Raw genomic sequence first — 15,953 nt, forward strand, 5'->3', positions numbered from 1 at the left:
ATTAGCACGGCTTTACTGATGTGGATACAACAAATTCTGTTTGAACAAGAAATCCCCAGGAAAAGAAAAAGATCCTTTCACAGGCTCTATCTATTTAGCAATCAATCGAAGGAAAAATATCCTTCTAGTAAAGACAGCAGCTCCCATTTGAATCCTGGTAAAATGTTAGATGTTCTAAACAAAATAATGTTGTATGGGTGAGCTTATAGATTGCTGTTTTGTGAAAATGTCATAACCGTTGATGCTTAAACTGGCAAAGAGGAGACGGAGCTGGGCTGAGGGGGTGACCACACTGCGTGGCAGCGGCCTAGGTTCTGAGTACATCCGAACAGGGAAGCAATTGAGTCACTGTGTGGAGAGCTCATACTGAACAAGAAAGCAAACTATTCAGAGACCTTTGCAAAATCTCTGCAAAGGTCCTACTACTTCCTAAATATTAAGAGGAGCCATGTGAAACTGCCAATATTGGACTGTTTTAATGTACAATTAATTTCATAGTGTTCACCCTAGTACAACGTTACTGACTTTAAGAGAACATGCCAAAGAGGAAATCAGATGGGCACTAGACTCCTGGACTTGAATTGGTATGCCCACTCATTAGCTGTGTTATATTGACTAAGTCACTTGGCCTCTCTGAGCCTCTGGCACAAAGCAGTAGCCCCTCAAATGCGAATCCTTCGTACTCCCCAACCATTCTAAGTATGGCAATAAACTGAGCTCCTTCCTACCCCGCCTTCGGCATGGAGCTGACCGTCATGTTCCAGTCTCTCCAGGGCAAGGCAGCCATGCCTGGGAATTACCCCTTACAAAAGAAAGGAGAAACACTACAAAAAACCTAAAATCATTAGCAGTAATTTAAAAAATGTAATAAATCTACAAAGACTGTTTTGAATCTAAAGCGATTCTTCAATTTAAAAATTCACTGAGATCATAATTCTATCAGAAGTCAACCCCAAAAGTGTTCAAAAATCCCACTTAAAGCAGAGAAAAATCAGCTCAACATCATTCGCACACAACTGCTCTCTCTCTGGCTGGCGTACTGAGATACACAGGGCCCATCTGGGCAGCATCCTCCTGAGAGTTGAAGTTGGACGACTCAGCCTGCAGCCAGTTGCTTCGCTGCCAGTCATGATCTCCCTCACCACACACACACACACACACACACACACACACACACACACACCCCTCTCCAGAGGCCCAGCTCCGCCCACTGCCTCCACCCCCTCCCCAGCATCTCACTAGAAGCATCTGACCACACCTGCAAGCTTATTCTCCAGGGGTGACGGGAACAGTGCCAAGGCCCTTCCACGCTCTTCTTTCTAACTGAGATGGAAGCGCTTGCCTGCAGGAAGGAATCTCAGTCACCAGAAAGCCCTTGGGGAAATCAAGCTGGGATACAGCGTGGACTTGTGCTTGCTTCTTTTTCTTGCAGATACTGTCTTATTCGTTTTGACATCCCCAGAACTTGGAATGGTGCCTGATACAGGATAGGTGCTCAATAAATCACTTATGAACCTCTAAAACCTACTAGTCCTAACCTACTGAAGGAGGATCTAACAAGCCTTTCCAGATGTATCAGAATGATTGGTGGTTTCTCCTTCCGGGGCAGCTCTCTGCCTTCCTAAGACTCATGCTTTCCCTCCTTCAGCCCAGAGACTCACAGACACTGATTTCGTGTTTATTGGTAGGGCAAAAATTATTTTATTCAATTTCACTTAAATAACCACCCTAATAATTCACATTTACTAGGTGTTTCTTTGTGTCAGGCACAGTACCAAGAACCTCACAAATTATCTCATTTAATGTTCACAACAACTCCGTAAAGTAGATATTATCATTACCTGCACGTTGCAGATTAAAAAACTAGAGAGACATTGAAGTTAGCGATTTGCCCGCAGTCCCAGAGCCAGTGAGTGGCCGCAGTGGGATCTGACTAGGCAACGGACCTCGAGCCAAGCTCTTAACTAACAGGCTGTGTTGCAAAATAAAATGTAGTGATATCTCATTTCAGAACACAGTTTTCAAATACCTTGTAATGTATCCCTATGTTTCCCAGGCTTTGAAACATCGCACCGAGATGCCTAGGCTGCATCTTATTGGAATAGCAGTAGGATTGTGATGGCAAATGCAGCACTGGGGAGGCCTTCCAGTCCTGTGAATCTGGAACATGCTGTGCAGCTACTTTGTAGCCCCTCTCCTCCCGTCTGCTAGTGTTCATGGTCCTAATGTATACCTCACATTTGCTTTCTACAAATAATTTTTAAAATACAACCATTATACATGTGGTATCACTGAGTATTCATTTCAATAAGTTTTTACATTGAATTCAGAATACTGACATCCCTTAAAATTTTTTAAACTGTGTTCTATGCCTAGATGCTAAGAAAACATATTCATTACCAAACTCGGGTGAACATGGAGAAGATACAGCAGTACTAATTTGGAAAAGGTAAGAGCCTTACAGAAAATAGTATCCAGTCCTGATGGAACACGCTCAATTCAACAGAAAGTTCAGGGTAAAGAAGAAAGGGAAGGAAAGAAAACCCAACTTAGACGAGAGCAGCGAGACAAGAATTATTGAATCTACTTTGAAGAGTGATACAAACCATGTTACAAGGAGCACTTATAGAAAAGGAACAATGTGACAAATGCATGTAAGTTGCTGGCCCATCTCAAAAGACCCTACCTCAGGGTGCTGGCCCCGCGTCCAAGTGGTTAAGTTCGCGTGCTCCACTTTGGCGGCCCAGGGTTTCGCCGGTTCAGATCCTGAGAGTGGACATGGCACTGCTCATCAGGCCATGTTGAGGTGGCATCCCACATGTCAAAACTAGAAGGACCCACAACTAAAATATACAACTTTGTACTGGGGGGATTTGGGGAGAAAAAACAATTAAAAAAAAAAAAGAAGATTGGCAAGAGTCGTTAGCTCAGGTGCCAATCTTTAAAAAAAAAAAAAAAAGACCCTACCTCAGCCTCCAACCCTTAAAGTTCTACTCCTTCCCCAATAGCACCACCCTCACTTCAAGCTCCTTTGAATTCTGCACCTTCAGCAGATAGCACACACACCATATCATTTCAAACAGTGCTAATTTGAGTTCTTAAATATGTAAATAGAACTTTTCTGTTCTGCCAGCTAAATTATAAACTACTCGAGAGATGCCAAGACTTCTGCTTCGTGTATTCATGCCATAAATCATTGTAATCTGCCATACTCTGCGAAACACTAGCGATACCCAGTCCGTGTGTAGTGAAGGGAATATACAAGAGGCCCCACTGAACACTGTCAAAAATGCCAGTGTTGCATGTTTTATTCACCTTAAATCATAATTATTGACACTGGTAAAGTTGACAAAACACTGGTTCCAATTAAACTAACCTTAGACATTTGATAAAAGCTTAGTTTCTTAGAACCTTCTTTTTCCCTGGGACAGTAACCTATGTAAAGCTCCTTCTGCCTTGCCTGACACAAAGAAGGCACTGGGCAAATACTGGCTTACCTCCCTCCAAGCAGACACCTCGGCTCTCTGTACAGTAGACAATGACAGCAGTGGAAAGCAGGGGAGCCGAACCCAACGGAAGAAATCACCACACACAAAGAGTGCAATGCTTGGAGGTAGATGTGTTGAGGGACTGGTGAAGGAGGAGAAAGTAAACACCTAAATTTGTGGATTTGAGGATTTAGAAATTCAAGGCAAAGAGGGAACTATTCATCCCCTTTCAAAGTGCTTCAGTTGACATCATATAATTGGCAAGAACTAGTAACAACCATTAAGGTATTTTGGGAATCTTCTTTCTGCCAGATACTGGGCTATATATAGGTTATCTCATTTAATCCTCCTTGAGCCTTAAAAGATGGGTCCAAAGAACCCATTTCACAGACGGGAAAACAGAGTCAAAGGGATAGAGTGACCTGCTCAAAGTCTTACAGAGCCAAGACCTGAATCCAGATCCGTCTGACACCAAAGCCCATATCTTTCCCTTGCAGTTTGCTTCAAACGATGCTGTGGGCTTTTATAAAAACAAATCATGATCTGCTGTAATATAACTTCCTGGAGTAAAAGTCACAGATGGTAAACAGATGGCCCAGACTTAGCCGGACCCCAAACGTTCTTAACGTCCTACAAAAGTCAGCTCCCCTCTCAGTCCCCTTAGCTCTGCCATCACCACGAGTCACCTCTCTCCCCTGCCAGTTCCCTGGACTTTGGAATGCCTGAGGCAAGGGAAGGGAAGTAGGGGTAAGTTACTCCCAGACAAGGCAGAATGTCAAATTCCTCCATTGATAGGCACTCAGGTGTTTCCAGGTTTCATCTAAACACTAACCAATCCTTTTAAAGCATGACAGCTCAAGCACAGACAGCAGCACTTCAACCCAAATGAATTTTCTTTCACCACCCGCTCATCTAGAAAGATGTCACAGGCCAATGAGAACAGAGAACAGAGAGGGAAGCATTGGATAAGGGGGGAAAAGTAGCAGCCTTTTACTAAATTATCAAGATATGTATAATCTCCCCCCCACACACACACACACACACATCCTGTACTAAACATAACAGTGTTCGCCACATGAATAGACTAAGTCAGAAGACAAAATGTGCTTTTCTGGAGTTCAAGCAAAGGCTCATTTGAACTTGTCCTTCTGTTCACAATAACATGTATGAATCCCTGCCTTAAAATAAGGTAAGGATTCATGTTTTCCATGATGTGACTCAAAGATCAGAACACTGTCGCCCCAACAGCGGGGCTGAGAGAAAGCCAGAGAAGAGCAGTCAGGTTGGTCATTTAGCACACACCAAGTGGCCTCCACCCTAAAACTAAAGGGGAGGTCCTGTGAGTCAGTGCGCCTCAGGTCAGGGCAACAATCAGGGAAGAAGTGGAGGGCAGAGAGACCTGGGGAGGAGGAAGCGGCCCACTGCTAAAGGGCCAGAGGATGACACACCTACCCAGAGCATGCTGGGAAGCTCTCCATCCCCAGCCCCTGAACAGAGTCTGCAGGGGCAACCTTCCTGTCATTCTCCCTCAAAAACAGAAAAGGGCTAATGCCCCTCACCCTGACACACACACACACACACACACACACAAACGCACACACACACGCCATCTAGGAAATAGCTCGCTGCCACAGGAGGTAATTTGTGTCTCATCTGATAAAAAGGACGACATGGCTTGCCAATCCACCCGCATTTGGCTTAACAGTTTTGCTTAACAAGAACATAAAATGTTAAATCTGGTTGCAGAAAAGAAATAATTAGTAATAGCAATAACATATCTGTATAATCTAGAGGCAAGTAATTCAGTAAAAAAAACTAAAATGTTTGCAGGCCACAATTTTTCTTATAAAATGAAAATGTCCTTAGTGAGATTTGTGAGGAAAAAGATGATACACTCTTCATTGGATGTCACTGAGAAGACAGTACTGCCAAATTTAAACCACTGAATTGTTAAAATCTGTACACACTCATGAAGCAGCCACACAGGCAGCTTTTCAATCTTTCATCATGAGATCAGACGAAAGCTGACCCTGAAGTTGCGTGGGCTGAATACTTCAGACCTTGCTCATTTCAATCCATCCCTCTCTCTGGGATATTTTCTTCCCACAACCACCCCTGACTCCCACTGCCATACAGAGGACCTCAGGATACAACAGGAGTCGACACCCCAGGCTTCAATCCTGGCTTCACCACTTACTTGTGTGTGTCTGACCTCAGTTTCCTCACCTAGAAGATGAGGAGTGTAATCTCTGCCCAAACCACGGTGAGGAGCTGTCAAAGGAGCAGATAGGGAATGAACGGGACAGCACTTAGAAGGAAACGTGTTCAGCATTCAAAAAGGAAAAAAATACAAAGTGTGAGCACAAGTGATGTATTCAAAACTAAACACAGATCATTTTGATTAAAAGATGATAAGTGACAAGTGTATGAAGAATAAGATGATTTAAGTAAGTGCTGAAGATGATTTAAGTAAGTGCTGATACTACGTGCTTTAAAACTAAGTCTCCTGGCTCTTTCTTTCAATGAAGTGTTTGGTGGTTATAAAATTACTATTAATAATATTGGTTGTTATAAATTACTATTAATACAAATGTGTCTTCAATTTGTTTCTATAATCATTCAGTTACATTTAAGATCATTTGAAAAGGACAGCTGGGGGTTTGATGTTCAATATTACCATAATAAAGAAAAAACTTAATTAAGGATCAAATCTAATTTATGGGTATACATTAGTGCATGATTATTATTTTTAACAAACAAAAAAATTAAATCTATGCAACAAGTGCTCCACAGATCCGAGGCATGAGAGTAAATTATTTTATATTTTGCTGTAGCTTGCAAAGTCAAAAGGTGCTTCATTTGACATTATTTATAATATAAAAGACTGGCTTTGCTAACCAAGAAATTAAAATCTATTCCTATAACTATACATATTATTGTCACGTTTTTTAAAAGTATTTTCTAAAATATCTTAGTAATAATATCGCTGGGCCTTAAGATTAAAAATTTTTTCAAATTTAAATTCCCAAATTAACTCAAAACTATTAATATGCTTGAAAGAGCAAACTAATATGAGCATATTTTAATGTTTTCTGCTTTATAGTAAGAATATATAAGATTTTATATTCACAGAATATGTTAAGACTTAAAAATCCTTTTTAATTGTGAAAACTATAAGGATTTTATGCAAAGAAGAACAAACATTATGTGACCTGCAATAATTACAATGTAGAGACTCCTGTTTTTCTTTTATATGAAGGAAGTATTGGCATTTGCTAATATGGCAATTACTGGTATTTGCCCTAACTTTTCTACAAATTCAAAAAGATTCTTTAGTAGATAACAAGTGTACTATAGACCACTAACGTAAATTGTCTCTATGTGTTCTGCTTTTTGTAACACTGAAATAGGAATTTTAACACAGAAAATTACTTCCTTCTATGGGTTCAGTGAATCACTCTAAAGCATGTGAAATTTTCCATTAAAACAGTGTTCCATCCTAAACTTAGGATGGAACTTAGGAAAGAGGCAGAGAAGCCGTCTTTACCAAGAAAAATTGTTGAAGATATTGAATCTGTCTGATTCCAACTTTGCCAAATCACTCTCGACATCTTTTCTCTTACCGTCCAGGCAAAGTATCAGAATTGCATTAGCTTACAATTCTCATTAAAAGTTTAGTTTAAAACACACTAACCTTTACAACTATATCCTACAGAAGTCCTCTCACAAAATATCATCCATCAATCAGCCTAATTGAGGTCACACATCAGTGAGGGCTTGATGAATTTCAATGGCAGATTGTTTTCGTGGCATGAGTAAACTAGATCACACATATATTTTTGCAACCTTCTACACACAGTATTTTTGAATACTTTAAGTGCAGCATCATAAATGGTACAGTGACTATGTAGGAAAATGTTATTCAAGGATGAATCTCATGATGTCCGTAGCTTATTTTAAAACGACCCAGTAGAGAAAAGAATGCATATATACATATAGGTAGAGACATCAAGCAAATATGGCTTCTATTATAGATGATGTGTGTATGGATATTTGTTGGACTATTCTTTCAACTTTTTTGTGTGTTTGAAAATATCTCAAAATGGGAGTTTTACACCTCATTGGTTTATCCTTAAAAGCAGATTTAAAAGTTTTTCTTTTTAAAACATAGAAGTTTAAAAACATAAAGAGAATCAACGCTCTTCATTCTCCTAGAAATTATTTTTTGTAGTTTATTGGGTATTCCACATTTTTAATTTTCTTCACATTAAGTGCTGTTTTCCACCTGAACTGGCTGTGAATAATTAATACTACTCATTAAACAAACTCAAGGAAATATGAAGTCAAAAAATCACTTAGGTTTTACACAGTAGGCTTTCCTTTTACTCTTCACATTTTTCTGGACTTTTCCCAACATTCACTGTTACTAGATACTAGCTCCGTTCACCTGTCCTCTTGAAAATAAGCAGGGACCAAGGCCTGTCATGCTTAAAGTTTATTTCAAAGCCTGTGGGAACTCGAATTTTGTAAGAAAGTTTTTTTAGTATAGAACATAAAGCTAACAAGGTATGTGTGTCTTAGAGAAAATCATGAACTGGTTAGTTTTTGGTCTGGATTTTTTTTCTTTTTTTTTTTTGGAGTTTTAATGAAAAGCTATAGAAGCTTCAGGGAACCTTAAAGACCCAGAAAAACACTAAGAGAAATTTAAAAATTTAATCATAGTGTCTTCTCACTCTCCTCTCCAGATCTTCAGAACACCAATATTTTGTCTGGTGATGACACAAAAGTCAGTAAAAGCACCAGTTCATATACCACTGCCCCTCAAATTCCTATATTCACTGTTGCAGCTGCTGCTTAAAACAGGGTTACTGAATATTTCTATTCATCATTGCTTTTGTTAGATAATAATGGCTGATTTTTCCAGGCATATGTTAACATCCACAATAAATTTATCATCAGCAAATTAGAAAAATAAGCTTCTTATGAGTGTAACTTCCTCCAAAATGTCACACCTTCCTTTAACTGATGCTTATTTTAAATTCTCTCTACTTTCATGACATGAAAATCCCTTCAAAGTGTATGCTATTAAAATATCTAAATTTGGAAAACATCTGGCCTGTCAAATTATTTGGGGGGCTTGTGATTTTAAGTATATTGTTTGAGGTGGTGTATTTGGAAAGACTCACTTATCATTCTCAGCTTCACAGAGAACTAGCCCTGAAAACAAATGTATGGGGTAGTTCACTGCTCCCATAGAGAATCAATAGCCATCTATTTAATTTGCTAAGACAATGTAAATTAGTAACTTCCAGCCAGATGTGCGATATACACATCAAACAAACTGCAACCTGTTCATTATGAAAATCCCGTCAACACACACAGAGCCACTTGATGACATTTCATCTAAGGCAGTTTTCACATTTGCAGCCATAAAAATTGCCCTGAGAATTTTTATACAAAGAATTGGAGCTGAGGCTCATAAAAGGGTCATCAATTTCAGTTTTTCATCTTGTGTGCTTCTGTGTGTTTATTTCTGTTTTCATTCAAAGGTATAAAACATTCAGAAAAATATGTGCCATGCTATTTTTTCCTTCTGTAAATCATTTATCCTCATTACATCTTTTTAATCTGATGTAAAGTTGGGATTCTCACCCCACTGCCCTGAAGGATTGTGTAAAGTGAAGAATGACAGAGTCAACAGAAGAAAGGAAGTACACTTATCCACTGGAAAACAAGACTGAATATTTCAAAATGACTCCAAACATAAATTAAGTTTACCCATTGGGAGGTCTAACTTGCATTCTGATCATTTATATGGGTCTGTGTGACTATATACCCTGCTGTTTGATAAAAAATGATTACTAAGCACAGGCACCCACCAGAGAGCAGAGTGTATGTATAATGCTGTGATGTCTCAGACATATAAAGCACCTTCTTAAAGAATGTCCGTTTCCTTTCCATGGTAAGCAGACATAATTTTTCACTCTTTAATACTTCTGCTTCACGGAGTGGCTTATTTTATGAATTATGCTTTGCCGTTTTCTCTTATGTTTATTTTGATAATATGAAAAATGGCATTCATAAAATAGATGGTTTTGTTTCATGATATCCAAAATATTGGTATGTTTTCTGCTCTGTATGAAAATCTACAGCCCTCTTGCTATTACAAAAACCTAACAGTATTTATTTTAACCATTTACTAAAATGAGAGAAATAAAAAGATTCTTCTTAATAACCAGCTATTATTCTTGAACACAGAATCCTCACCTAAACCAAATTCATTTTCCAAGTCTTTTGGGTTAAATTTTCTCATTAAACAGGGCACAAAATAAATAGTCTTATTGCCAAGCCTAACATTTCCAACTACTATACTTTTAATTCAACAGTTTAGAAGAACACGGCATGAATCTAGTCCTCATCACCTATAGTATAGTCTGATTCCAAACAGCACCCTTTAACCAACTCCGTAATGTCAAAATAGCATTTCTACTAAGTGCCCAGGTGTCAATGCTTCTAAAGCAAATAACTCCTGAGATCTCCTAAAAGCACAAGAATTTCAACATCTACAAAAAAAGAACTGCGCACACAAAAGGGTTCTTCATAAAGGCTTCAACCCTAAGCAATTCAACTTTCACAAACATTATACAGAACGTGCTTTCTTCACCAGCCACACACCAGGCCACGTGATCAGCCTGCAGGGCAACACCGACAACCAGAAATGATTATTGTTTCTAGAAAGAATAAGGCTCAAATGCAGCCACTGCAGCCACCCAGCGAGCAGCACCCGCAGGTGGCACCAGGAGGCCGGCTCCTCACCCGGTGATTCGGTCACACAACACTCGGGGCTTGGGCTCCAGCCAAGACTGGCAGCATTAGCTCGGATCGCTTTGCTTTCTGGAGGTTAAAGTCAGACCTTCTTGGTCACTCAAACCTCCTTTGTGGTTCAGGAAAAGAATCCCTCTCTCAGAACTCTTAACTTTGAATGGAGACTGGTTAAAATTAAGAACTTCAAACCCAGATTTGAAAAAGTGAAACAGATGTCCTGTTTGTTAACCATAAATGGCTCCGTACGTCGGGTCCTTTCCTCTCTCTTTTTTTTTCCTTTCTGCCGCATTAAGTTTTATTTAATGCAGAGTTCGCTTAAAAGGCTAAAAGAGAGAGAGTAGAAAGCAAATATAGACTGTGGATGGAAAAACCCCTAAATCTTTCTCCGGAATATAACGAAGGAAGCCTCTTCATAAGGATGAAAGTGTTCAAGCTGCCGCCTCCCAGCGCAGCCAGCACTGGGGTCAAAACCAGAGTCCCCAGTAGAACCTAGACTCGCCTAACCCGACGGTGCCCCCCACCTGCACGCTCGTAGAGACCAGCGTCGCCTGGAGCGGGCGAAGGGGTCGCAGGCTTGCACTCACGTGAGAACATAGTTGACGCTGACGATACAGTGTGGCCTGGACGAGCGGCTGTTGTGCACGATGGTCGCATAGCTCTGTACCCAGACCCAGCCGCCGTGCTTCGCCAGGAACCTGTAGTATTTCGTGGTCACCTGCCCCTTCACCAGCACTGATGGAGAGACAGAAAGCAGCTGGCGTGAACGAGCTCGCTCTGGATCGGTCTCAAACGCCATCCCTGGCGGTGGGAGTGCGGGTCCCCTGGGGGCCCTAATAACTGCGCCAGGCAGGAGGGAGAGACAACCAACACATTCCAAAACGAATTGATTGTCTGGTTAATTTGCATCGAATCCTGCGGTCCCTCACCATTAGCAAAACGGGAAACACTCAAATTGGGGGGATTCCCTGATTCTGTTTTCTAACTATGGAAGGCGGGGTCCAGGCCGCAGGACTCCGACGCCCCTCTTTCCAGTTCCGGGAGATTCAGCTCAAAAGCAAACTTGTATCAAAAGCCAAGAGCGTCAACTCGCGTGAGCCAAGCGGGCTAGCCTCGCTTTTTGTTCCCACCTTTAGAGGTCTACAAGGGAGGAAGCATATAAACAGGAGAATGAGACCCCTCCAGGGCAGGTTCTGCCCAGAAACTCTCCCCCCGCCTGTGTGAGCTGCTCGCGGATGTCAGAGAAACGAGTCGGGGCCCAGGTTTGGAGGAGCCACTAGCAGGGCCTCACACGCTGCCACCGCTCGGCTCAGGGGGCTCCCACCCGTCCTGGACTGAGGACTTCAATCACGCCCCCGCCCCCGGGCCGGCCAGGATGCGCAGGGGTGGGCCCAGCGCTGGGCAGCCTGGCGCCTTACGCAGGTGGTGAGCGCAGCGCAGGTGGAAGGTGTCGCAGCCGTGCACGTGGTGGTACAGGGTCTTCTCAATCAGGTCCTGAGGTTCGTACCCAGTCAGCTCCGCCACTCTGCGAAGATCAATCCCCGGAGGATGAGTACCGAGTGCGGCGGTGCCCCCTCCACCCCAGACAGCCATCTCAGACTTGTGGGCCCGCCCTCACTTCACAGTGCCCGATGGGCCGCCTCATCTGTAAAATGGGCTGCCAAGGTGCTCTCTGTCACTGACCAGAGCCGCCCTCTCCCGAGGGGCGACCCCTTCCTGCCCTGGCCACCCACCTAGAGTCCAGGAAGATGAGCTTCATGTCCAGGCTGGCGCGGAACATGAACATGTTGCTGTGCAGCTTGATCTCCGTGACGGCGCTGGGAGGCAGCGAGTGGCCCACGGCCACCAGGCCCACATTCTGGTAGCAGCCGTCGAAGGGGGACATGTCCAAACTGTACTGGCGGATCTTCAGGTAGCCGCTGCAGTGAATGACCTGCGGCGGAGGGTGAGCTGTTGAGACTCAGCCACAGCCAGAGACACCCCAAAAGGGTGAGGAGGAGAATGAAACGTTAGGAAACACTCCTCGGCCACAAAGACCATGTGGGCCACGCCCTCGCACTGAAGTGTCCAAAGTTATTGGGGCTCCAACGTGTCTCAAGGGAAAGAATGCACTGCCATTCTGAACTCACCTGGGGCTTGTAAAAATGCAGAGGCCTGGGCCCTGCCAACCCAACGCATCCGAATCTCCAAGGGGGGCCCTGGAACCTACATTCTAATCATGTTTAGTCTCATCAAACAAGAGAACTACGGATTTCAGGTAAGGCTCGGGTTCTTAACCTCTCCAGGGGTCAGATTCTTATGCTGTGAGTAAATTCAACGGATCCCCCGAAGTTACCGTTTCAGACCCTTTACACACCCCTAATGCCCGTTATGGGCCCCAGGTTAAGAGCCCCCGCGGCCAGCCGAGCAGTATGCGGACCCAGGGAGACTTAGTCTTAAAACGCAGTCCCCAGGTGTTCACAAAGTTCAATGTCCCTCGTGGTGCGCCGGGCCCGCAGCGCCCTGACGCATGCGGGGGCGCCTTCTGGGGTGGTCCCGGTCGCAGGAATGTCCCTCCCACGCCGCACACGCCTCGCGTCCTGCCCCCTTCGTCTACACCCGGCTAGGTGGCCGTGGTCGCCATCATGCGTGTATCTTCCGTCCCAGCTGCGCACCTTGTAGCCGCCGCAGGTGAGGCCCGCATTCCTCTTGGCCAAGACGCATTTCATCCTCAGGAAGAAGGAGCGCTCGATCTCATACTCTGGGAGAGAGCAGGGAGGGAGGCGCAGGACGTGAGACAGGCGGCGCCGCCGTCCCGGCCATGACACAGGGGAAGAACCGCAAACGGACTCCGGTGGGCCCGAGTGTCGCCGGCGCGCGCGTCTGCCTTACCCTGGACGAAGTGAGAGTGATAGGGCTGATGGGCGGTGAGCACGGCCGTCATCTCGTCGTGGTCGGCCGGGTGGATGTATTCGTAAATGCTGTTCCCGGTCAGCTCTACCTGTAAAAAGGAGGGTATCACCGTCTCCGAGGAGGTGGTACAACCCCGCGAAGGGGCTGGAAGATTGGCCGCGGGACCACAGGACTGTGGGGACAGGAGCCTGAACTCTAGAGTCGGCGCTGAGTTCTAATTCCAATTCTGCTGCCTGCTACCTATGGCAGCCTATCTAAGCCTCAGTTTGCTTATCTATGAAAGAAAATAATAGCAGTAACTATAATTGTAGTAGTAGTAGCTCCCTGGCAATGTTCTTGTGAAGACATCATGACATAAGTTTGCAACCACCTTCCTTGGTGTTTGGCTTATGGTAGGGACTCAAAAATGTTGCTGCTGTTTGGTCTGGGGTGGAAGCTTGGGTGGATAAGGGAAGTAGAGGAAGGGAGAGATCCAGATGCCCTGCCAGCTGAGATATTTCCAGCCCCAGAAATGCACATACAATGCACATATGAAGCTTTGGGAAAGCTCCCTTCCCTCTCCTGCCTACAGCTCTGGTCTTAAACATTGAAGGCTGGAGGTGTGGACCACTCACCTACCTGAGAAAGACCCAGGTGGACTGAGGCTGTTTCTGAGATGTACATGATCTTCCCATCTGGTGCCACCACAAAGATGAAGCCATCCAGGGTCTGGGGAGATAGAAACAGAGTTGAATGGAGAGCCCTCTGGGCCATTGGGAGAAACTGACTAGGGGAGAGAGAGAAGTTAGAGATGTTCAGCCAGAAGTATAGAGAGATGGAGTAAAGGGGCTGGTAGGAAACAGGGCAGAGAAAACCAGGCACAAGAGTCCCCTCTTTGGTTCATTCCAAATATGTAAGCCTCTGGGACAGGCAGCACACGGGGAGAGGTCCAGAGGAAGTAGACAAGGGGTGGACTGCCATCCAAGACGCAGGGTCTACCACAATGGACAAAGCAGACACATTTGTAGCACACACACACACACAGACATTCTGGGTGGGTGGGGGGATCACAGCCTGCAATAAGAGGTGAGTTAGGTTCTTGGGGTGATGGTCACTGAAAGAACCAGAATTTTCCTGTGTCAGTCTTGGAAGACTCCATGGTGGCAGCATCCTATAATGGAAGGAGGGCTAGCAGGGTTTGGGAAATAGGCACAGGGCAATGCGGAAGGTCTGGCAGTGTGAGAAGTTTGTAGACAGAAAGCCAGTGGCTCTGCAAAGAGTCCGGGAGATGAGGATTTAGGAGATGAGAGGCTTTCTGGGCAGCAATTCTATAGAAAAGTGCAAGAGCGTGTATGGGTGTGTGTGTTTACGTTGATGTAGCGGACTGACAGCTCTCCATGAAGGAAAGTCATTCACTGTCCCTGCATTTCTGTGAATGAGGCTTCAGTCCAGGCAGTGGAGATATAGGAGGGAGGCAGATCCTGCTCTCAAGGAGCTGGAAGTCCAGCAGGGGAAACTGGCCTGAAGACAGATAAAATGACCACAGAGTGAAGAGATGGAACTGTTAGGCCCAGAGGCTACGTGGCCAGAGGCCCGGGGAAGAATCAGAGAAACCTTACAGGAGGTATTTGAGCAAAGCCTTGAAGAGGAAGCCTGATCTGGAGAAGGGAGGAAGGGCATCCTAGGAGAAGGAATGACTCGACACATGGCAAAGGCAAGATCTTGGGGGGGGGAGGGGGATGGTGGATCTGGTGTACTCAGGTGAGATAAGTTTGGTGTACCAAAGATGGGGCTGAGGAAGTATACTGGTGCTGGATCCAACAAAGTTTTCTAAGCAGGGGAATAGCATGCTTAGATGTCTTTTTTTTCTGGCAGAATGTGGACCTTGACATGCAGGAGGAAAGAGTGGAAATGAAGAGATCAGAAATGGTCAAGCCCAAACTTTGGTGGTCACGAGGGGGATGGGAAAGGGGGAGAGTCTAATCCAAAGATGGTTCCAGCTGTGGAATTTATGGTGGCAGAAAGAGAAGCCAAGACTGACTTCAAGGTTTCAGTAAGGGCATTGAGAAGAGGGTAATACCACTAACCAAGATTCAAAATTTAGGGAAGTGTGGTGAGTTTTTCGATGAGTGGGAGTCTGGAGAAAGGAGACAATGAATTCTTGTCTTGGAGGTGCTAAACTTCAAGTGCATGCAGTTTCCATTTGGATGTGTCCAGTTGGCAGCAGGAAATAAGGATCTGGAGCTCAGGAGGGGTGTCTAGACTGGAGAAACCAGCTGGAGTTTTGCAAATGTGGGGAAAAGAGTTGAGGTGGTGGTGTTGGCTGAAATCACCCAGGAGTCATTGACACTGTGAGAGGAGAAACAGAGCTCAAGCTTGGGGAAATGCCAGCATTTACAGCCAACCAGTGGTGGGAAAGCCAGAGGAGCAAGCAGAGAGAGGGAACAATCCAGGAAATTGTGCTACTTTAGAAACTGAGGGAGGGGGCCGGCCCCATGGCTGATTGGTTAAGTTCGAGTGCTCTGCTTTTGCAGCCCAGGGTTTCACCATTCGGATCCTGGATGTGGACATGGCACCACTCATCAGGCTGTGTTGAGGTGGCGTCCCACATGCCACAACTAGAAGGACCAAGAACTAAAAATCCACAACTATGTACCGGGAGGCTTTGGGAGAAAAAGGAAAAATAAAATCTTTAAAAAAATAAAGAAAAGAAAAGAAACTCAGGGAAAGGGAGAATGTAAAGTAAGCAGTGTTACTTCCATCAGGTTTTTA

General features: G+C 44.3%; 1 protein-coding gene across 2 annotated transcripts in view; it reads right to left on the reverse strand.

Moving 5' to 3' along the window:
* Positions 1–15,953, reverse strand: part of SIM1 (SIM bHLH transcription factor 1) — a 69,208-nt gene that overhangs the window by 40,624 nt on the left and 12,631 nt on the right. For both annotated transcript variants that reach the window (XM_070556746.1, XM_070556747.1), the window contains exons 4-9: positions 13,817–13,910; positions 13,182–13,286; positions 12,965–13,050; positions 12,044–12,243; positions 11,729–11,835; positions 10,898–11,045 (exon numbers count right to left, since the gene is read on the reverse strand). In XM_070556746.1, coding sequence (XP_070412847.1) covers positions 10,898–11,045; positions 11,729–11,835; positions 12,044–12,243; positions 12,965–13,050; positions 13,182–13,286; positions 13,817–13,910 — 740 coding nt within the window. The remainder of the gene's footprint in view (positions 1–10,897; positions 11,046–11,728; positions 11,836–12,043; positions 12,244–12,964; positions 13,051–13,181; positions 13,287–13,816; positions 13,911–15,953) is intronic.

The sequence above is a fragment of the Equus przewalskii genome, chromosome 9, assembly GCF_037783145.1.
Source record: "Equus przewalskii isolate Varuska chromosome 9, EquPr2, whole genome shotgun sequence".
Lineage (NCBI taxonomy): Eukaryota > Metazoa > Chordata > Mammalia > Perissodactyla > Equidae > Equus > Equus przewalskii.